This window comes from Tamandua tetradactyla, chromosome 17, assembly GCF_023851605.1.
Source record: "Tamandua tetradactyla isolate mTamTet1 chromosome 17, mTamTet1.pri, whole genome shotgun sequence".
Classification (NCBI taxonomy): Eukaryota; Metazoa; Chordata; class Mammalia; order Pilosa; family Myrmecophagidae; genus Tamandua; species Tamandua tetradactyla.
In genome coordinates this window covers 34,801,406-34,826,267 of record NC_135343.1, presented here as the reverse complement: position 1 = coordinate 34,826,267, position 24,862 = coordinate 34,801,406, and the positions used below count along the sequence as shown (strand labels likewise).

At 35.9% G+C, this 24,862-nt stretch overlaps 1 protein-coding gene and 1 pseudogene across 6 annotated transcripts in view; one reads left to right on the top strand and one right to left on the bottom strand.

The window, feature by feature from the left end:
• The window catches only part of COMMD1 (copper metabolism domain containing 1), a 225,920-nt gene that overhangs the window by 89,096 nt on the left and 111,962 nt on the right, over positions 1 to 24,862 (bottom strand). The window contains exon 3 of one of the 6 annotated variants that reach the window (XM_077134338.1): positions 17,543 to 22,690. The exons of the other annotated variants lie outside the window; for them this stretch is intronic. Coding sequence (XP_076990453.1) covers positions 22,640 to 22,690 — 51 coding nt within the window. The 3' untranslated portion in view covers positions 17,543 to 22,639. Of the gene's footprint in view, positions 1 to 17,542; positions 22,691 to 24,862 lie in introns of those variants that run through there. 6 annotated transcript variants of the gene reach the window in all.
• LOC143660881 (uncharacterized) lies at positions 23,392 to 24,393 on the top strand (annotated as a pseudogene).

Below are 24,862 nucleotides of genomic sequence, written 5' to 3'. Positions count from 1 at the left end.
TTTGAATAAAACAATGTGTATTTAGTGGGTGAAAGTAACACTCAATGTTCCTTGTCCAAAGTTAGAGGACAGTTGATAATCTTCTCATGTGTCTACATCTTCACAGAAAAATAGGTTTGGAGTATTGTTTGGCCTGAAAAATAAAGGGTTATTTCAATTCCTTTTAAATACCTCTTGGAAGGCACAGGTTTTAACTGGCTTTAATATGCCATCTGCGTCAAAGGGATGTTTTACCAGTAGTACCATTACCTCAGCACCAGCACAACAAAATGCTTAAAAGCAGCTCAGTAATTACTTAACTTCTTGTATTGATAAAACAGGCATAGAAAGCATACCTCAATTTACAAATGTCAAAGTATTTGACAAAAATCAAAACTAGAAGTATTTTTCTGTAGAGTAGAAATGGATTCATTTAAAATAAACTAAAGCCATGAATAAAAGAAATTTCAGGCTGAAGCACATCATGTGTCAGATAATGGCTTCTACTGACTAGATATAATATCGCATCTCCATGTTAATTACTGACATTTGGAGGGAGAGCAAAGTTTTTGGTGACATAGATTAAAAAGATCCTCATAATGTCTTGTGAATCAGTGATATAGAAGCTATGAATAGGAAAATGGCAATCAATGGTCAAGGAAATTTCCTTACTAAAGAACATAACACAAACAAAACTGAGTTCATAGGGGTGCACTAAAACCCTAAGAAAGGCAAATCACTGCTGGTGATCTATAATGCCAAGCATTCCAACCTTAAACTTTCTTCCTGAAAAATTTTAATTTAGATCTTTTGGATTTTAATTCTCAAGGACATTAAGCCTAATTTCACCAAAAAAAAAAAAAAAAAAAAGATCATTCATTTGACATAACTTGTTTTAAAGGCAGATCATGCTTTCTGAAAGGTGAGACATATTTTATGAGGGTTTCACTGAGTTTTCCCTGAGAGGGGGCATGATGAGGAAAAGAAAATGAGTTTTTTAGTCAGGGGATAATTATGTTCAGCTCTCTAGCCCTGTTGCTTAGTTGTACGTTGGGTTCATGCTTAAATTCTCTGAGGATAGTAATTCTTACCTTAAAATATTGTTTTAAGAATTAATTCATAAGAGATACTTGACAAATAGCTACTATTATAATCATTAAAGAGTTGCTAAAACTTTTCTCAGAAGGACTTTTGGACAAATACAACTACCTGTGACTGAATAAAGAAGTATTTGCAAAGTCCCTTTGGGGACTGGGGAGATAGGAGGAAATAGTCAACTTGCCCATATGGAGAATTTGTGATATTCTTGCAATTACTAGGGACAACCAAATCAACAGGTTGATTGTTGATCTGCCCCTTATTCCTGCAGAGGATAGGCTAAGCCTACTTAAAATTATGCCTAAGAGTCATCTCCAGAGAACCTCCTTTGTTGCTCAGATGTGGCCTGTCTCTCTAAGACAACTAGGCAGGTGAACTCACTGCCTTCCCTCCTGTGTAGGACATGACTCCCAGGGGTATAAATCTCCCTGGCACCATGGGACAGAAATCCCACGATGAGCCAGGACCTGGCATCAAGAGATTGAGAAAGTCTTCTTGGGCAAAAGGGAGAAGAGAGAAATGAGATAAATTAAAGTTTCAGTGACTGAGAGATTTCAAACAGGGTCAAGAGGTTATCCTAGATGTTATTCTTATGCATTATATAGATAACCCTTTTTAGTGTGTGGTGTTTTTAAGTGGCTGGAGGGAAGTCCCTGAAACTCCGGACCTGTGTTCTAGTAGCCTGATTCTTTAAGATGACTGAATAAAGATATACTTTACAATGTGACTGTGTGATTGTGGAAACCCTGTGTCTCATGCCCCTTTTATCCAGGGTATGGACAAATGAGTAACAAAATATAGATAAAAAATGAATATTAGAGGGGATAAAAGGTAGATGGAAATACTAGTGGTCAATGAGAGGGAGGGGTAAGGGGTACGATATGTATGAGTTTTTTCTTTTTTCTTATTATTTCTTTTTCAGGAGTGATGTAAATGTTTTAAAATGATCATGGTGATGAATACACAACTATGTGATGATACTGTGAGTCACTGATTATACACCATGTATGGGCTGCATGTGTGTGAATATCTGTCAATAAAAATAATAAATAAATAAAAAAGCTACCTGTGGCTGCACCAGAAAATACTTGATCTGCTTCATAATTCCTATAGAAAACTCCTGGTTCTAAGGACTTTTTCTGTTTGCTTAGTAGAAAGAGGTTTAAATAAAGAAAAAAACACTTATTTTCAGATATTTAATTATGTTAAATTCCAGATGATAGAAAATACAACCTTTCAGGAATATTTCAAATTTAACTCTATAAGCAGATACTCAGTTTTTATACTATCCCACAGAAATTGGCTGGGTATGCTCGAAACTGTAACGTGGGCTCTCTACACCTGTGATGCTGGCAGCAGCTGCATTCCAAACACTTAAAGGGCATAGGGAGTGCAAGAGACAGAAAATCAGACAGTATCACCTTAATCTATAGTGCTATTGTCACACCATCTTTGAATCAAGGCTGCTAATGAACTCCAAATAAGAAAGGCCATTCTGATATCCCATTAGGGAAAAGGGAAGAACACAATCTTGTTCTCTTTAAAGCTTTAAAACTTGTTCTCTTTAAAACACTGTTATTGAGAGTTTTTCTAAATAATGATTTTTATTCTTGTCCCTGTGATTTTACACAGGATTTAAATTAATATCAAGGCCAGACAGCTTCCTAAAGAAAACACAAAGTTCCTGTTCTCTGCTTGATCAAGAAAAAAATGAAATGGCATCCAACACAAGTAAACAGAGTCACTTAAGAGTCAGATTCAGAAATGTGCTAACCCAATATTCAAGCATAATTTTCTTGTCATACAAAGGGTAGAAATTAATGCAAGCATACTGGATTTTCTTTCTCTTGGGAATCAAGTTAAATTTCACTTATTCTCAGTGAGAATGTGAAAGAAAATCTATATAAATTTTTAAAACCACAGACCTATATGTGCATACACATGCATTCATATATATGTATAGAAATAGTCACTAACTTCCATTTGAAATTAAGGTTTTACAGAAGGCTGTCAAAAAACTTATTTTAAAAAATAGGAAATAACGCCTTCATTCTACAACAAAACTCAACTATTTTGGATATCTCAGTCAGTGAGTGTTGCTGCTATTTTAACAGAATTTTTATGGGTACTTTATACTTTTGGCTCATGATAGAGTTTTTAAAATCAGTATCTCAAAACAAATCTAGTAAGTTGATAAAATTAGTAACATTTTATATACAAAAAAGAAAAACGGAAGGGAGAAGATGGCGGCTTAGTAAGACGCGCGGGTCTTAGTTCCTCCTCCAGAACAGCTACTAGGGGAGTAGAAACGATACAAACCAGCTCCCAGAGCCACAACAGAGATCAAGAAGACAGCGTACCCCATTCTGGAACGGCTGATTGGCTGGGAGAACCTGCTCAGGTGAGATCGCCGAGGGGCGTGGGCTTCCCCGGACCGGGGTCGCAGGCGGCCTGAGTTCCTCCCTCCCCCCTTCCCGGGCCGGCTGGGAGAATTGGACAGGCGGTCCCCTCAAGCCATGGCTGGTGCCTCCCCCACGCACGGTCCCCCGGACCAGCTGGGAGAATTACATCGGAGATCCCCAGGCCGCGGAGAACGGTGACCGGGGTCCCTTCCAAACACGTGGCTTCCTGGTCCGGCTGGGAACGGTGCACTCCCCCGGGCCACGGTGGCTGGTGCCCTACCGCCACGCTTGGCGCCCCGGGCCGGCTGGGAGATTCGGACGGGCGCTCTCGCGGGCTGCAGTGGCCGGCGACCCTCCCCGCATTCGGATTCCCGGGCTGGCTGGGAGTTTCGGATTGGCACTCCTCCAAGCCGCTTCGACTAGCAAACCTCCCCCACGGCGAAAGTTTTCCAAAGTTCAAGGACCCACAGCACCTTTTACTGGTGGGACCCGCAGACAAACGAGTGCCACGAGCACCACCTACTGGGCAGGATAAGAAAACCAGAACCCAGAGATTTCACAGAAAAATCTTTCAACCTGTTGGGTCCAACACCCAGGGAAATCTGATTAAATGCCCAGACGCCAGCAGAAGATAACGGATCACGCGCAGAAAACTGAAAATAAGGCCCAGCCAAAGGAACAAACCAATAGTTCAAATGAGATACAGGAGCTGAGACAACTAATGCTGAATATACGAACAGAAATGGAAAACCTCTACAAAAACGAAATCGATAAACTGACGGAGGACATGAAGAAGACATGGGCTGAACAAAAAGGAGAAATAGAAAACCAGAAAAAACAAATCACACAACTTACGGAAGTGAAGGACAAAGTAGAAAAGATGGAAAAAACAATGGATATCTACAATGATAGATTTAAAGAGACAGAACACAGAATTAGTGATTTGGAGGATGGAACATCTGAATTCCAAAAAGAAACAGAAACTATAGGGAAAAGAATGGAAAAATCTGAACAGGGGATCAGGGAACTCAAGGACAATATGAACCGCACAAATATATGTGTTGTGAGTGTCCCACAAGGAGAAGAGAAGGGGAAAGGAGGAGAAAAACTAATGGAAGAAATTATCACTGAAAATTTCCCAACTCTTATGAAAGACCTAAAATTACAGATCCAAGAAGTGCAGCGCACTCCAAAGACAAGAGACCCAAATAGGCGTTCTCCAAGACACTTACTAGTTAGACTGTCAGAGGTCAAAGAGAAAGAGAGGCTCTTGAAAGCAGCAAGAGAAAAACAATCCAACACATACAAGGGAAACCCAATAAGACTATGTGTATATTTCTCAGCAGAAACCATGGAAGCTAGAAGACAGTGGGATGACATATTTAAACTACTAAAAGAGAAAAACTGCCAACCAAGACTTCTATATCCAGCAAAATTGTCCTTCAAAAATGAGGGAGAAATTAAAACATTCTCAGACAAAAAGTCTCTGAGAGAATTTGTGACCAAGAGACCAGCTCTGCAAGAAATACTAAAGGGAGCACTAGAGTCAGATACGAAAAGACAGAAGAGAGAGGTATGGAGAAGAGTGTGGAAAGAAGGAAAATCAGATATGATGCACATAATACAAAAAGCAAAATGGTAGAGGAAAATATTATCCAAACAGCAATAACACTAAATGTTAATGGACTGAATTCCCCAATCAAAAGACACAGACTGGCAGAATGGATTAAAAAACAGGATCCTTCTATATGCTGTCTACAGGAAACACATCTTAGACCCAAAGATAAACATAGGTTGAAAGTGAAAGGTTGGGAAAAGATATTTCATGCAAATAACAACCAGAAAAGAGCAGGAGTAGCTATACTAATATCCAACAAATTAGACTTCAAATGTAAAATAGTTAAAAGAGACAAAGAAGGACACTATCTACTGATAAAAGGAACAATTCAACAAGAAGACATAACAATCATAAATATTTATGCACCGAACCGGAATGCCCCTAAATACGTGAGAAATACACTGTGAACACTGAAAAGGGAAACAGACACATATACCATAATAGTTGGAGACTTCAATTCACCACTCACATCAATGGACAGAACATCTAAACAGAGGATCAATAAAGAAATAGAGAATCTGAATATTACTATAAATGAGCTAGACTTAACAGACATTTATAGGACATTACATCCCACAACAGCAGGATACACCTTTTTCTCAAGTGCTCATGGATCATTCTCAAAGATAGACCATATGCTGGGTCACAAAGCAAGTCTCAACAAATTTAAAAAGATTGAAATCATACACAACACTTTCTCGGATCATAAAGGAATGAAGTTGGAAATCAATAATAGGTGGAGTGCCAGAAAATTCACAAATACGTGGAGGGTCAACAACACACTCCTAAACAACGAGTGGGTAAAAGAAGAAATTGCAAGAGAAATTAGTAAATACCTTGAGGTGAATGAAAACGAAAACACAACATATCAAAACTTATGGGACGCAGCAAAGGCAGTGCTACGAGGGAAATTTATTGCCCTAAATGCCTATATCAGAAAAGAAGAAAAGGCAAAAATGCAGGAATTAACTGTCCACTTGGAAGAACTGGAGAAAAACAGCAAACTAACCCCAAAGCAAGCAAAAGGAAAGAAATAACAAAGATTAGAGCAGAAATAAATGAAATTGAAAACATGAAAACAATAGAGAAAATCAATAAGACCAGAAGTTGGTTCTATGAGAAAATCAATAAGATTGATGGGCCCTTAGCAAGATTGACAAAAAGAAGAAGAGAGAGGATGCAAATAAATAAGATCAGAAATGGAAGAGGAGACATAACTACTGACCTCACAGAAATAAAGGAGGTAATAACAGGATACTATGAACAACTTTATGCAAATAAATACAACAATTTAGATGAAATGGACAGGTTCCTGGAAAGACATGAACAACCAACTTTGACTCAAGAAGAAATAGATGACCTCAACAAACCAATCACAAGTAAAAAAATTGAATCAGTCATTCAAAAGCTTCCTAAAAAGAAAAGTCCAGGACCAGATGGCTTCACATGTGAATTCTATCAAACATTCCAGAAAGAATTAGTACCAACTCTCCTCAAACTCTTCAACATAATAGAAGTGGAGGGAAAAATACCTAATTCATTCTATGAAGCCAACATCACCCTCATATCAAAACCAGGCAAAGATATTACAAAAAAAGAAAACTACAGACCAATCTCTCTAATGAATATAGATGCAAAAATCCTCAATAAAATTCTAGCAAATCGAATCCAACAACACATTAAAAGAATTATACATATGACCAAGTAGGATTCATCCCAGGTATGCAAGGATGGTTCAACATAAGAAAATCAATTAATGTAATACACCATATCAACAAATCAAAGCAGAAAAATCACATGATCATCTCAATTGATGCAGAGAAGGCATTTGACAAGATTCAACATCCTTTCCTGTTGAAAACACTTCAAAAGATAGGAATACAAGGGAACTTCCTTAAAATGATAGAGGGAATATATGAAAAACCCACAGCTAATATCATCCTCAATGGGGAAAAATGGAAAACTTTCCCCCTAAGATCAGGAACAAGACAAGGATGTCCACTATCACCACTATTATTCAACATGGTGTTGGAGGTTCTAGTCAGAGCAATTAGACAAGAAAAAGAAATATAAGGCATCAAAATTGGAAAGGAAGAAGTAAAACTATCACTGTTTGCAGACGATATGATACTATACGTCGAAAACCTGGAAAAATTCACAACAAAACTTCTAGAGCTGATAAATGAGTACAGCAAAGTATCAGGTTACAAGATCAACTTTCAAAAATCTGTAGCATTTCTATACACTAGCAATGAACAAGCTGAGGGGGAAATCAAGAAACGAATCCCATTTACAATTGCAACTAAAAGAATAAAATACCTAGGAATAAATTTAACTAAAGAGACAAAAAACCTATATAAAGAAAACTACAAAAAACTGCTAAAAGAAATCACAGAAGACCTAAATAGATGGAAGGGCATACCGTGTTCATGGATTGGAAGACTAAATATAGTTAAGATGTCAATCCTACCTAAATTGATTTACAGATTCAATGCAATACCAATCAAAATCCCAACAACTTATTTTTCAGAAATAGAAAAACCAATAAGCAAATTTATCTGGAAGGGCAGGGTGCCCCAAATTGCTAAAAGTATCTTGAGGAAAAAAAATGAAGCTGAAGGTCTCACGCTGCCGGACTTTAAGGCATATTATGAAGCCACAGTGGTCAAAACAGCATGGTATTGGCATAAAGATAGATATATCGACCAATGGAATCGAATAGAGTGCTCAGATATAGACCCTCTCATCTATGGACATTTGATCTTTGATAAGGCAGTCAAGCCAACTCACCTGGGACAGAACAGTCTCTTCAATAAATGGTGCCTAGAGAACTGGATATCCATATGCAAAAGAAGGAAAGAAGACCTGTATCTCACACCCTATACAAAAGTTAACTCAAAATGGATCAAAGATCTAAACATTAGGTCTAAGACTATAAAACAGTTAGAGGAAAATGTTGGGATATCTTATGAAACTTACAATTGGAGGTGGTTTTATGGACCTTAAACCTAAAGCAAGAGCACTGAAGAAGGAAATAAATAAATGGGAACTCCTCAAAATTAAACACTTTTGTGCATCAAAGAACTTCATCAAGAAAGTAGAAAGACAGCCTACACAATGGGAGACAATATTTGGAAACGACATATCAGATAAAGGTCTAGTATCCAGAATTTATAAAGAGATTGTTCAACTCAACAACAAAAAGACAGCCAACCCAATTACAAAATGGGAAAAAGACTTGAACAGACACCTCTCAGAAGAGGAAATACAAATGGCCAAAAGGCACATGAAGAGATGCTCAATGTCCCTGGTCATTAGAGAAATGCAACTCAAAACCACAATGAGATATCATCTCACACCCACCAGAATGGCCATTATCAACAAAACAGAAAATGACAAGTGCTGGAGAGGATGCGGAGAAAGAGGCACACTTATCCACTGTTGGTGGGAATGTCAAATGGTGCAACCACTGTGGAAGGCAGTTGTGGTTCCTCAAAAAGCTGAATATAGAATTGCCATATGACCCAGCAATACCATTGCTAGGTATCTACTCAAAGGACTTAAGGGCAAAGACAGAAATGGACATTTGCACACCAATGTTTATAGCAGCGTTATTTACAATTGCAAAGAGATGGAAACAGCCAAAATGTCCATCAACAGACGAGTGGCTGAACAAACTGTGGTATATACATATGATGGAATATTATGCAGCTTTAAGACAGAATAAACTTATGAAGCATGTAATAACATGGATGGACCTAGAGAACATTATGCTGAGTGAGTCTAGCCAAAAACTAAAGGACAAATACTGTATGGTCCCACTGATGTGAACGGATATTCGAGAATAAACTTGGGGAATATGTCATTGGTAACAGAGTCCAGTAGAGTCCAGTTGCATTATATTACCAGCAGGGTAATGGGTAATTGGAGCTGAAGGGATACAGACTGTGCAACAGGACTAGATACAAAAACTGAAAAATGGACAGCACAATAATACCTAATTGTAAAGTAATCATGTTAAAACACTGAATGAAGCTGCATCTGAGCTATAGGTTTTTTTTTGTCTGTCTGTTTGTTTGTCTTTTTTTCTTTTTTTTTTTTTACTATTATTATTATTTTTATTTTTTTCTCTATATTGACATTCTATATCTTTTTCTGTTGTTTTGCTAGTTCTTTTCCTAAATCGATGCAAATGTACTAAGAAATGATGATCATGCATCTATGTGATGATGTTAAGAATTACTGATTGCATATGTAGAATGGAATGATTTCTAAACGTTGTGTTAATTTCTTTTTTTTCTTTAATTAATAATAAAAAAAAAAAAACGGAGAAAGACATTTATAAGTAACTTATCCAACACTAAAGAACTAGTTAATGGGACATCCAGAACTAGAATTTAGGTTTCCTAATCCCTAGACCTTTCTACTAATCTGGTGGCATAAAAATTTATTTTATCTTCAGAATCATCTTTCAAATTAAATCTTTTGTCCAACCTCAGTAATTCAAAAGAAAACACTGGAGGTACTCAAACTGAAATAGATATTGAGACCAGAGCCCTCTTTACTCAGCTTCCCTTACCCTTCCCCAGGATGAAATTTGAGGAACTTCTGAGGAGAATAATGGTTTCAAGGAACACAGTAAAATACTCTGCTCATTTCCTAAGTAAAATCCATAAAGTTAAATTCGAATCCAAATCTGATTAAGACTAGTAACTAATAAAATGACACCTCTACATAGCTACCATATCTAAGGCTTTTATAGTTATAAATATATAATTGATGGAAGTAAATAAAAGTTATATCCCACATGTACCATTCCAATGATAATGACCACATAGGGTTTACTAATTACTGAAATGCTCCTATATACTGTGATATGTTCAGAGCAGGGTTTGAGAGAGAATTTCCATTTCTTTAGTGATACAGCCATCTTATTTACAATTCTGAAATAGGAAACACTAAGTTATTTACTTCCAAAGTCAAATGCAGAAAAAATAAACTCTCAAGTGTGTGTGTATATATATGTTTTTCTAGTTAAATGAGGGAGGGAGGAGCAGAGTCAACTCTCTCTAAAGCAGGCCAAAGCTCTAGAAACATTACAATAGAGGTACATCTGACTACAACAAAGGATTATATTCAGGTTGCCAAGTGGTTCCTGAAATGTACCTGGTGCACTGCACATGCTATTGATGGACTGACATCTGAAGCTGAAGCAGAGGCAGAGGCAACAACACCTGATTTATAAGAACAAGTAAATGTACTTGAGCACAAAGTATGGCAGAAATTTCCTGCCAACACCTAAGTAAACCATTATATGTCACAACTTTATGCTCAACTGCAGAAACTAGAGAGGCACATACAAACCTCATAAAATAAAAAATATATAATTTTTTTAATAATATACAAACTTTCCAGAATTTGAGCAGTAATTAACCAGCAGACCAGGTTTATTAAACCCATGTACCAAACAAGACTCACACCTCAAACTTAATTTATCTTTGAAAATAAATTTTAAATTCAGAAGAGAAGCAGAGGAGAGAAAATTGATAGTCTATGTTAAAAAGTAGCAAACAATAAGAAGATACATCTATAAAAAGCAACAGGAAAATTAGAGCTGCTGTCAATGTTTAAAACAGATAAGCTCAGAAAAAACCTGCACCAGCTCCAGGAAAAGCCATTCTTAGCTCTACTACTTTCTTACTACCAAAAACATTCCATCTAATAAGTTAGCACTAATTCCTCTCGATTTAGGAGTCAGTAGGTATGAGGAATGGGTCTAAGTGGGCACTCGTTTTTGTTTTGGCTATGTGGACCAGGTACAAATTGTGAGTGTATGTGTGTGTGCATGCATGCGCGTGTGTGTTCATGTATTTGCATTTGCATGTGCAGATGGTGGTCAACCAGTCCTATTCATGGAAAAATGTCTGGAAGCCTAACTGATTGATATGTAAAACAAGATAATGTCTAGTTTAGTTACTATATGCATTTTAACAATAATGACCAATTTTTATTGAATTCCTTCCCAGTGTCAGATTCTATGTTAAATGCATTGTTTCATCCAATTCTCACAATTCACTATACTAGCACTACTTAACTGCCATGGAGAGAAGAAAATGTTTTGAAAGAAAAATCATGTATTTAAAATTCATGGTTCATTATGCTAAGAATATTTTTAGATAAGATGTATTATAGATGAACTACTTAAATATAGTAATTTTTTTGAAATTATGGAATACATTAAACGTACTTCAACAAATTGGAGCTCTTGTACCAAGTACAAAAATAAAGGAACAAACAAAATAGTAGAACCACAAAATATATTGTAACAATCATTTCTTTTCAGTGTTTAACCTTAAGGTACTATCCAATAATGGCTAGCCTTCTAATATGCTTAATTATGATCTTAAAAAATAATTAAAACATCACTTTCAGGCCCATGTCAATATCTCAGCCCACTGAGATTTCTAAATAATCTACTTCTTTAATAAGCCGATATATATAACGGGAAAAATGTCCTCTATTAACCTATACTACACCTCTTTTTACCCAGGGTCTTTTATTGAATTACATACCCCCTAGTCATAGGAGTTCACAATCTTGATTGGAAGTATTTCAATTCACACGCCCAGGTGCATGCTTGAATGTTAAAAGAATAGGAAAGGGCCGGCAACCGTAGTTCAGTGGCAGAATTTTCACCTACTAAGCTAGAGACCCAGGTTGGATTCCTGGAGCCTGCCCATGCAAAAGTAAATAAATAAATAAAAGAATAGGAAAGAGAATGATTTATAGTATAAATATTTAGGACTATTCTTAATTTTTGTTTACCTAGTTTATTTCATAAGAAAATGAACTTTTTGCTACCATTCGGATCACTCTGCCTCTGAAAATTTAGTTATATCCAGAAAGGACACTGTATGCTGTTTCATCTCATGCTCACTTTGATGAATATGTCTGTATTATATGCACATATAACCCAAATGTCTTATATTGGCTTAGATGGGAAAACAAACAGTTTGAAAAGCTGGAAAAAGAGAATTCTATTATGCTGAAGTCCTTAAAAAATAGGATGTGTTCTTTTATCAGTGTTCATTTATAGGTAATTATTGTATACTTTGAGATGACTTTAATTTTAAATTCATTTGGATATATATCAATGAATATATTTTAAAAGGCTGCTTTAAAAACAAACTGGGAAGTATGAAAATACAATTGAAATATTAAAAGAAAAAAAGAAGTGAGGGGACTGTGATGATTTAAGTTCTTTAAAGAGCAAGAAAATACATTACCACCCTATCCCCTGGTAATCTATATTCTAGATTCTGACTCTATGAGTTTCCTTACTCTAATTGCTTCAAATCAGTGAGATAATACAATACTTGTCCTTTTGTGAAGCCAAATGATGGCTTCAAGTTCATATATATGAGGACTTTACTCCTTTTTACAGGTGAACAATATTTCATTGTATGTATATACCACATTTTGTTTATCCACTCATCAGTTGATAGACATTCTGGTGCCTCCATCTTTTGGCATTTGTAAATAATGCTACTATGAACATCAGTGTGCAAATATGTTTGAGTCCCTGCTTTCAATTCTCTGGGGCATAAACTGAGTAGTAGAATTGTAGGGTCATATGGTGCTTCTATACTTAGATTTCTGAAGAACTGCCAAAATGTCCTCCACAGCAGCTGCACCATTTTAAATTGCAACAAGAAATGAATGAGAGTCCAGTTTCTCCATATCATCACCAATGCATTACTTTCTTTTTTTTTTTAATGGCAGCCATTATGGTGGATGTGAAATGGTAATGCAATGTGGTTCTGATTTTCATTTCCTTTATGGCTAATGTTGAGCATTTTTTCATTTGCTTTCTGGCCATATGTATATCTTCTCTGAAGAGATGTCTGTGTAAGTAAGTATTTTGCTCACGTTTAAAATGGTTGTACGTCTTTTTGTTAAGTTGAAGAACTTATATGTTCTAGATATAATCTTTTATTGGCTACGTGGTTCCAAATATTTTCTCACTGTGTAGGTTGTTTTTTACTTTTATGATCCTTTGAGAAAAAATAGTTTTGATTTTGATGAAGTCCCATTTATCTATTTTTTCTTTTGTTTCTTGAGCTTTGGCTATAAAGTCTAAAAAAAAACATTTTTTAACACAAGGTCCTAAAGATGCTTCCTTAACTTCCTTATGTATTCATGCTTATGTTTTCTTCTAGGAGTCTGATATTTCTCGCTCTTGTGTTAGGGCTTTGATCCATTTTGAGTTGATTTTTGTATATGATATGAAGTAGGGATCCTCCTCCTTTTTGCAAATGGAGACCCAGTTTTCCCCTGCACCATTTGTTGAAGAGATGATTCTGCCCCAGTTGAGTAGTCTCTGACACCACATCAAAAATCAGTTGGCCATAAATGTAAGGGTTGTCTACTGAGCTCTCAACTCAATTCTAGTGGTCTATGTGTCAGTCCTTGAGCCACTACTAGGTTGTTTTGATTACTGTGGCTTTGTAATAAGTTTTAAATAGGGAAATGTGAGTCCTCCAACTTTGTTCATTTTCAAGACGGCTATAATTATTCAACTCCCCTGTATCCTTCCATATAAATCTGATGATTGGCTTTTCCATTTCTACAAAGAAGGTTGTTGGAATTTTTATGGGCATTGCATTGAATCTATAAATTGCTTTGGGTGGTACTGACATTTTAATGATTATTTAGTCTTCAAATCCATGAACATGAAATATCCTTCCATTTATTTAGGTCTTCTTTAATTTCTTTTAGCTATGGTCTATAGATTTCTGTATGCAAGTCCTTTTCATACTCAGATTTATTCCTAGATATTTGATTCTTTTAGCAAATTGCTGTTGTTTCTTTTTCCAATTGATCATTGCCTGTGTACAGAAAGACTACCGAGTTTTTTGTCTGTTTGTTTGTTTTGGGGGGTGGTGCATGGTTAGGAATTAAACCCAGGTCTCCCATATGGAAGGCAAGCATTCTACCACTGAACCATGAAACTACTGAGTTTTGCGTGTTGATCTCGAACCCTGTCACTTTGATGAATTTGTTTATCTGTCTGAGGAGCTTTGTTGTGGATTTCTCAGGATTTTCTGCGTATATGATATCATTTGCAAATAGGGAAAGTTTTACTTCTTTTCCAATTTGGATATATTTTATTTCTTTTTCTTGCCTAATTGCTCTGACAAGAACCATACCAATGTCGAAAGACAATAGTATGGTATGTGAATATATAATACACCTCAATAAAAAGAAAAAGAAAAACAATGAGAACACTGGACATGTTGCACACTGTATACTAAAATATTTTAAAATGTTAAAATTTTAACTCTGGGATTTACTCCCTGGGATGTCTCTTTCCTGCTTTTGTAACTGGCTGGTGATAAGACAGACTTTCATCAGCCTCAGCCTGCCTATGAGCAAGTTTTGCCTAAGGCAAATGACTTGTGCAGAGTTTTCCTGTTTTACTGAGCCTCTGTCTTATCCTGAGCTTCTGCTTGTTAGTTTTATTGGAGTCCCCCTGTTTATAGGGAGTTTGGTTGGATCCTTTGTTTCCAAGGGGATACTACTCCCTTTCCTCTCCAAAGTTCTGAAGCCAGCAGGACTTTGTCCTAGACTGATCGCCTCTATAGTTTTTACACTGTTTTTGCTATTTCTTGCTGCTTTTGCAAAAACTCACCCCAGGAAGCACTTTCCCAATTCAGTCTTTTTCAGACAAAACATGGCCAGGTGCCCATAAATAGAGCACAGACTGGCTCCAAAGTGCCCTGAGGAAAGGTTCTGGAAGGACACCAAAAGTTTTTCCAATGGCTCCCAAAAGCTGAGCTTTCTCGGACTATACAGCAACTGTAGCCTTTCAGCTAACTGTCCCCCACAGCCCTGAGGAAGCACTGCATCCTTAAATCTCCACTGCCTCTTACCCTGTGTGGGGAGAGCTGAAACAATGGCTGTCACCACTTTTGTCCGGGGGTTGGCTGAAACAATGGCTCAGCTGCTTTCATCCAGAGCAAGCCGAAACAATAGTTGCCCTCAGAGCCCGAAACTAGCAATCCAAATTCACTAATCAAATACTGTAATCAGTGACGGTCCATAACCACCCTTGTTCTTGGAGAAGAGGATTTTTAGGTCCCTTTCTGTCCCCAGCAGCTAGCAAGGGACTGGCTCCATGGCATCCGGTCATGAGAGTGGACGATGGGCTCTGGTAGCTGCCATGCAGAGAGATTAATTTACAGTTCTTAGTCTTATCAGCCTCTTCCTCCCATTCTTCCTAGGATGCTGTACAGTGTTTTTCTGGTCTCTGGCGTTTCAAACTAGTTGTTTTGGACAGTTTCTGCCTGCTAAATAGTTTTTTTTGGTAGAAGTACTGAGTCTTGAAGGTTCCTACTCCATCATCTTCACTGGAGGAATTCCTTGGTGGATTTTTTTAATTGACAGATAAAGGTATTTAGTGCCATCAAAATCTTTAATTAAAAAGATAATGGTTGTCTAGAACCTAGTTTTTCTGTGGCACATAATTTAACTCAACCTGTCTGGATAGATCTTTTAAACAATCCAAACACAGGGAGCATGGAATAAGAATGAGAGCCTTTAATCCTGTATAGCTTAATCTAATGCCTGGATACATACCAGAAAATATTAAGCAGATAATCAAAAAGTTCTGGCAAAGTCCCCAGAGGGAAGGGAGAAAAATTATGGAACTGTTAAACTTTACCACCAGGGAAACCCCAAATAATGTGCCAAACATTAGGGACACCTAAATCAGTAGGCCAAGCCCTTGATCTTGAAGCCTGCTCTTGTGAAGCTTATGTATGTAGCAGAGCTTAGCCTACCTATAGGTATTCCTGAGTCACCTGCAGAGAACCTCTCTTCTTGCTCAAATGTGGCCTTTCTCTTTCTAAGCCCAACTCTGCAAGTGAAATCATTGCCCTACCCCCTATGTGGGACATGACATCCAGGATGAAAAGTCTCCCAGGTGGTGTGGGAGATGACCCCCAGGGATGAGCCTGGCCCTGGCACTGTGGGATCGACAATGCCACCCTGACCAAAAGGGGGAGAAGCAGTGTAACAAACAAGGTATCAGTGGCTGAGAGAGTTCCAATAGAGTCAACAGGCTATACCGGAGGTCATTCTTACACATGCTTCAGTTAGATATTTCTAACTATCATAACTTGCCAAATCCCAATCAAAACCATTCCAGCCAATCCTAAAGAATACCTATGGCATTATATAAGATTCTACAAGGGTTCCATGCACTAGGATAACTGTCCAAAACCTACAACCTCCAGATGGGTCCCTGGACCAGATAGATCCTGGGGTGCAGAGGGGCCAGCCTCTCTGGAACATCTACCAGTTCCATCCCCTATTCATATTATCGACAGCCCCTTCCAACATGAAAGTTACCCCCTAAAGAGTGGAAGAAAGATCAAAGGTGATGGTGGAATTATACAGAGAAGGTCAGGTTTAACAAATTGTGAATCATTATACAGATCTTTCTTTTAGCCTCTAGAACCTTACAGCAGCCAAAAATAAAAACCTAAAATTATGGAATTGTAACCCATACCAAATTCTGAACTCTGTTCTACAACTTACTGTTGCAATGTACCTTCAAATTCATTGCCTTTTAACAAATAAGTATGATTGCTAAATCATTACATTGATATTTCTGTTGGTCTTCAGTGTCTTGGAACATCTAGCAGGAAAAACAAAAAGTCGTGGAACTATAATACATACCAAACTTTAAAATCTGTTCTATAACTACTTGTTAAAATGTACCTGGAAATTTATTGCTTTTTTGATATACATTGTATTTCACAATTCTAAAAAAGATAATGGTGTTACTTTTTGAATTATCAGATGCATTAAAAACTAATGTGTAAAGTATTTACTAAGATTTGGCATTAATAAATGTACAGTCATAACAAATACTTGCTTAAAATGGCAAAAAACAAAAACTAGTGGTATTTTTAAAAAGTATGTTTTTTTAAGTTATTACAAAACATTAAAGTATATCAAGACTGGAGAGTAGACACCCTCTTTATCATTACCCATAGCAAAGTTCAGAAAAAGCTGTTCTTGAGCATTTTTTGTTCAGAAAAGACTTAACCTGCCTTTTCCACTGAAAAAAAGTACCTAACTACAGAACTCCCCAGAAGTTTAAAGATAGAGTGATCATACTAGAAACCTTCCCTCTGCAAAGGCTCTTCTCATGTAATACCACAACCAACAGAGTCATCTAGTTGGCACGGAACATTCTTGGGTGGGTGTTAGTTATTACTCTGTTCTTCCTGAATACTGTGTATAGTCACTGGGTCTCAACTCTAAGGTGAAGATTTTCCTTTCCATTGTTCTTTTAATGCCCCAAACAGGCTAATACAAAGCATCAAAATCAGGCAATCAGTTGTTATTAGTGCTCTTTTTTTAGATTAAGAGATAGGGGGCTTAAAGCATTGCTTTCCCTTTCTGTCACACAGTTATGGTAAGGATTTATATGTCTTCAATATGCAGAGCAATTCTCATATTGCACAAAGGTCTAAAGTAGAAGATCCCATATTGCCTGTAACTTTTACCTGATTTGACATGCATAACAAAATTATGAAAACAACTCTACTAAGTAAGACAGGACATGCTAGTAAAAATTACACAATTGTTCTTGGTGAAATAAATATGTATGCTATTCTAAAGATTAGCTATGATACAGTCAATTCTTTAAATCAAATTACTACAGAGTTGATGTGCTAGTTTGAAGCTGTTATGTGCCCCAGAAAATGTCATGTTCTTTTAATCCATTCTTGTGGGTGCAGACCTACAGTAGGTGGAATCTTTTGCTTAGGTTATATCAATAGAGACGTGACCCACCCCATTCAAGGTGAGTCTTAATCCTTTTTTTTTTTTTGGAGTCCTTTATAAGAGGATAAGGACAGCAAAAGCTAGGAGAGTACAGAGGAAAAAAGCCACAGAGAAGCAAGCAAGGACCCACAGAAGCTGAAAGAGCTACTGAAGCTAGAAGCTGCAAGCAACAAAACTTGAGAAAAAGCACTACCAGACACCAGCCATGTGCCTTCCCACATACCTTCCCATGTGACAGAGGTGTCCCAGATGCCAGTAGCCTTTCTTCACAGAGAAATCCTCCTTAATTTCGACATTTTCATGGGCTTAGAATTGTAACTTGTAAGCTAATTAATCCCCATTGTTAAAAGTCAGTCCCCTTCGGGTATACTGTGTTTCAGCAGCTTTAGTATATTGAAACAGCTGGTTAATATTAGAAGTATGATTTTAAAATATTGTATAGCCCTTGTTTCGGTCTAGCTAGTAGGAAAATGTGAACTTGCAATGTAGAATGCATCTATAAGCCACATAATTTAGAACTTATCCATGATAAGAAGTGAATGAGTCATATTAAGAAGAAAACTGCCTGACTATAACATATCAAAGACTGAGATTTATGGTTTTAGGCTAGTGACTTTGTGAGAAAACTATGAATAAAAATTGCACATTATTCTTAATGGTACTAAAATAATGGTTTATCATTAAAGAAATATATAAAGACTTACAGTATACACAAAAAAATCCAGGTAGTACCAAAAGTAGCAGCAAAAGAGAAAATATGAAATTAGAAAATATAAACCCAAAAAGAATCTTTATTAAAATTATAAAGAATTAAAGGTCACATGGTATTAGGTAAGATTTGGATTAGAGGCACTGAAGAAGCAAGATCTTCTGAGACAATTATAGATTGTCTCCAAAATTGAACTCCATAGATTGAATGTCTTCTGAGACATTCATAGATTGAACTCCAAAATTCTTTCCCACAAATTCAATGCAAGATTCCTGTTTAACCTCCCTGGAATAAACCATCGATAGCAAAGGACATATGTATAATTAAAGACATTGGTTGTAGGACACAATCACTTACATTACAAAATAATGTAATTAACACTTTAAAAATTTTTAAAGGTTTTTTTCTCCTTTAGTGGAAAAAGATGCCTGGTTCTAACTTTTTACAGATTTCAAGTCCAACACATTAACACCTTAGGTTTAAATTTAGCAAATTTAAACCTAAGCATTATGCAAAGATTAACAAAACAAATGTGAAGTGCCATTTTATGATTAACATTTTATGATCAACAAAAATATTCAGAAACTTGAAAATCTCAATAAAATGGTGATCTTAATATTTCTATAATGCAGTCCAACAAACTAAATAACCTGAAAACATTATCAAACACTTTAATTCCAAACCTCATTGGATTTCTTAATTTACCTTTTTTCTTCTTAGTAACCTAATGCAACACATCATTTTCTTACACACATGCCAAAATGAATTACTAATTCAAGCCCTCTAGCTTTTGCATGACATTTCAAAATAAACACAAAAGAAATTAAACATCTAAAATGATTTTAAATAAAAGCAATGAAGAAACATTAATTAACTACTTTCAAGCTTAGAATGACTTTCTGTTTTTAAATTGGAAAACAAGGCATTTTCAATGTAGAAAAGTTGGAAAATACTGAAAAGTCAAAAGAATAAAAACGACAAATATACCCATCACTCAGAAATAACCATGTTAACATTTTCCTGTTTTTTTTTTTTTAACATTTTTTCCTATGCAAATACATATATATTTATAAAATTCGGGGTTTATTGTATATATAATGCTACCTCTTCCCCCTACTAAAACATAAATATTTCATTAATATTTTTAAGTATCATTAAATAGACTGTAAAAATAGAATTTATTTTAATGACTGTAAAAATTCAATAGAATGACCTGATAATTTATTTAGTCATTCATTCTACTACTTTTGGATATTAGGTTGTTTCTAGTTTTCTACCACATAATCTCACAATAAATATTTGCAAATCTGTAGAAACCTCAGGTTATTTCCTTAGACTAAATTCTTATGAGTACCCATTCTCCCTGACAACACACACATACTCAAATTTTCTTTTTGCATTCATGAGATAAATTCCACTTGGTTATAGAGTAAATCTTTTTTACATATTTGGGTTTTTTTTTTTATATGATTGGGGTTGTTATTACTTTGTTGTGGAGGATGTTTGCATCTATATTTATAACTGATACTGGTTATAGTTTTCTTTTCTTGCGATGTCTATATATGAGTTTGGCATCAGGATACTACTGGACTGATAGAATGAACTGAGGAATATTCCCTTTTATAAAATTTATAGAAAGAGTTTGAGGAATTGGAATGAATTCTTTAACTCTTTAGTAGAATTCAATATTGAAGCCATTTGGGCCTGTACTTTTTTCTGTGGAAACTTTTTTAAATTACTAATTCAATCTCCTCATTTGTCATGGTCCTATTTAGATATTCTGTATCTTCTTGAGTCAGTTTCAGTCAAAAAGTCAGTTTCTGTCTTTCTAGAGATTTGCCCATTGAAGTCATCTAATTTATTGGCATACAACTGTTTATAGTATTCCCTTATAACACTTTTTTATTCTGTAAGGTCATTAATGATGTCTCCATTTCATTCATAAATTTAGCAATTTATGTCTTTTTTCTGGGTCAGTACAGCTAAGAGTTTGTTACTGTTGATATTTTCAAAGGACCAACTTTTGGTTTTGTTGATTTTTCTCTACTGATTTTCTATTTCATCACCTTTCATTCTAGAATTTATTATATATTTTCTTCTGCTTGCTTTGAGATTAATATGCTCATCTTTTCCTAGTTTCTTAAGGTAGAAAATTCAGTTATAGATGTGATAACTTTATTCTCTTAATATCGGCATTTATAGTTATTACATTCCCTCTTAGCATTGCTTTAATTATAGCTCATTAGTTGTGAATTTCTTTTTATTTATCTCAAGGTATTTTCTAATTTTCTTTGTGATTTTTTCTTTGACCCATTGATTGACAGTATAGAACTGTGTTTTTCAATTTCCACATATTTGTGAAATTTCTTTCTGTTACTGACTTCTAATTTGATTCTATGGTGGTCAGAAATCATACTGCTCTGTGATTTCAACCTTTTTAAATTTATTGAGGCTTGTTTTATGGCCTACCATATGGTGTACCCTGGAAAAAAGTTCCATGTGTGATTAAGAATGCATGTTTTGCTGCTATTGGGTAGAGAGTTCTATAGCTGTCTATTATTCTAGTTGATTCATAGTATTGTTCAAGTATTCTAATTCCTTACTGAACATCTGCCTAGTTTTCCTATTCATTAGAGAAAGCAGGATATTAAAGTCTCCACTGTTATTGCTGGATTGTCAATTTCTCCATTAAATTCTGTCAGTTTTAGCTCCATATCTTTTGAAGGCTCTATTGTTAGGAACATACATGTTTTCATTGTAAATATTCCTGATGGACTGACACTTTCAGCATTACGAAGTTTCCTTCTTTATCTTTAATAATATTGTTTACTTCTTTTAAGATTGATGTCTGCATAGTACATCTGTTTCCATCCTCTTGCTTTCAACCTATTTGAACGTTTCAGTCTATAGACAGCATATATTGTATATTTGTTTTTTTAATCTACTCTGAAAATCTCTGCCTTTTGACTGGATTATTTAATTCACTTACAATTCATGTTATTAATGAAGTGACTGGATTTATATCTGCCGATTTGGTATTTGTTTTCCATATATTTCATGTCTTTTTTGCTCTATTGGTAAGTTTTTATTACCCTCTTTTGCATTAAGTATTCCTAATGTAATATTTTACTTTAAGTTTGCAACTGTAACTTTTTAAGTTACTTTTAGCGATTATGCTAAAGCTTACATTATAGACCTTATTACAATCTACCTTAGATTTATATTAAATTAATACCAGTAGAAGCGGACAAAATGGCTCCCGGAGGTTTGGGTCATATCAGCGATTAGTAGCGGTTACACCGAAAAGATTATTCTCCCTCATCCAGCAGTGCTCCGGAAGCCTCATGAAGTCCCGGCTCAGTCTCGGGCCGTGACTCCCAAAGTAGACTAGCCCGAGGCGTTTGAAATGGTTTTCTTTCCTGCATCGGGTCCACTAACCCTAAGTGCCGGGCAGGTTTAGGAAAAGGAGGCCAAGTTTCCTTGGGAGGATAATTCACACCAGTGAGCCTTCTGGGAAATGTAGTTCCGAGCAGAAAAAGCGGCTTTGGATCATTAAAACAATCAACAGCAACAAAAATATCAGCCAGTTTACTTGTGCATCTTTGGAATCTACATTTTCTTCTTCAGAAGTCTGAAGGTTTCAGGTTTGATTTATGGGGTGTTGCTTTGTCCCCAGCATAACATTCAGGTGTGATACCATTTCCCCACTTACTGGTTGTAAAGTCACTAAACTGGATGTGATCCTCAGTTGAAGCAAGAAGAGCATGAATGATGGAACAAATGTAAAGGCGATATTGTCAAGTTTCCTAAGTTGGAAGATGGAAGATTATTGATTTTAGACATTTCATCTTTTCTAGCACCGGGAATTGGACGCAGGTCTCCGGCATGGCAGACACTCTTCCATTCTTCATGTAGATCTGAGTTTCTGGCCTGGATAATCTTTCACTCTCTGAAGAATTTCTTTTAACATTTCTTTCAAGACAGATAGATCTCCTGGTGACAAAGTCCCTCAGTTTTAGTTGACACCTAAGACATTAAGAAGCAAAAAGAACAGCATAACAAAAGGCTTATGAGTGAAGTTATGTCTACTTTCACAACAGCACAGGCCTTAAGATGGAGGGAGAGAAAGTTGGGAAAATACACTACAGACATTGTTTCCTCAAAATAACACCTCTCTGAATGCTACTTCACTTGAAAGAATTTGTTTCATGCTTAACTAAGTACGATGGAAGAAAGAATGAAGACAGTGAGTTTTGCCATAGTTTGTCCCACATGGTAGTCATCCCCCTTAAGCGTAATGAGTATCAAAGTCTTCTTTTGGAAATTCAACCTCAGGAGATGCCTAAGAATTAATACTTGAGAGAAACCATTTGGATTTAATGAATGTGGGAAAGTTACACATCAGAGAAATCATGAAGGAATAAAACCCTGTGTGTAGGCTTCTCACCTTCCATCTTTCCTTGCTAGAGTGCTACATGTCTTCTCACATGTGTGTTCAATAAACTTTATTTAAAAAAAAACCCTTTGTATAAGCAATATTGGAAATACTACAGCCAGCATGAAATCACATTAAGCATGAGAATATTCATACATAAATTAGTATTGTAATGATCCTGGGAATATGTTTATCTGAAGCAAAATCTCATGGACTATGAGAAAATTCGTACTAGAGAGAAATGATATATGAGTGTCCTGGAAGTAGTCATCTTTTACTTCACATCTGAAAAGCCGTACAGGGCAATAGCATATAAATGTAATGTGGGAAAGCTTTAAACCAGATGGAAAACCTCTGTATTCATTAGAGAAATCATATACTTGTGGGAAAGCTTTAATTCAAATGCCAAATCTCAGACATAAGAGATTTCATACTAGAAAGAAACCTTATGCATGTAAGAAATGTGAAAAAACTTTTAGTCATAAATCACATCTCACAGAGCATGAGAAAACTCACAATGGAGAGAAAGAATATGAATGTTAAGAATGTGGGAAAGTCTTCAGCCAAAAACAATATCTCATTAAACATTGGAACATACATACTGGAGAAAAACCCTATATATGCAGTGAGTGTGGAAAAGCCTTTAACCAGAAGGAAAACTTGATTACCCATCATAGAATCCATACTGGAGAGAAACCTTATGAATGTGATGGATGTGGGAAAGCTTTCATTCAGAAATCAAGCCTCACTACACACCAGAGAAGACATACTGGAGAGAAACCCTTTATATGTAAGAAATGTGGGAAAGCCTTCAGTGACAAAGCTAATCTCACTGAGCATGAGAAAATTCATATTGAAGAGAAACCTTATAAATGTAATGAATTTGGAACAGCCTTCAGCCAGAGGCAGTATCTCATTAAACATTACAACATTCATACTGGAGAGGAACCCTATGAATGTAATAAATGTGGGAAAGCCTTTTCTCAAATCACATCACTAATTGTACATGTGAGAATTCATACAGGTGATAAACCTTATGAGTGTAATATATGTGGGAAAGCATTCTCTCAAAGTTCATCTCTTACTGTACATATTAGAAGTCATACAGGTGAGAAGCCTTATGGTTGTGATGATTGTGGAAAAGCCTTTTCTCAGTTCTCAACTCTTGCTTTACATGCAAGAATCCATACGGGTGAGAAGCCTTATCAGTGTAGTGTGTGTGGAAAAGCTTTTAGCCAGAAGTCACACCATATTAGACATCAGAGAATTCATACTCATTAAAAGTGCTGTGAATTCCTAGACTAAAGAAGGCCTTCAGATTCATAGCCCATTAGAAAAGTCATTCTAAAACAAAATACCATGAATGTAGGAAAGCCTTAAAAAGAAGACCAGTACTTAATATCTAAGAATTTTTATGAGGAGAAAGGATTAATAAAATTCTGACTTGTCCTACACAAACTCATAGTATATGCTATTGTTGGACTTTTAAAAGCCTTCTCGTTAAGAAGCAAGTACGAGTCCTGCTATACCTCTGCTGCTAAACATGGTCATGAGTGGAGATTCTAAGTAGTGCAGTAAAGTGAAAGAAGACGTGGTATACAAATTAGAAAGGAAGAGACAAAGTTACCATGTTTGTACCGTGTAATATGATACCCTACATAATGCTATAATTATTAAAATTGTTTTATGTTGATGTAATAGTTATGTGGAATAGAATATGTTGTCAAGAAACATGGCCATACATTTGTAGGAAAGGAATGGAG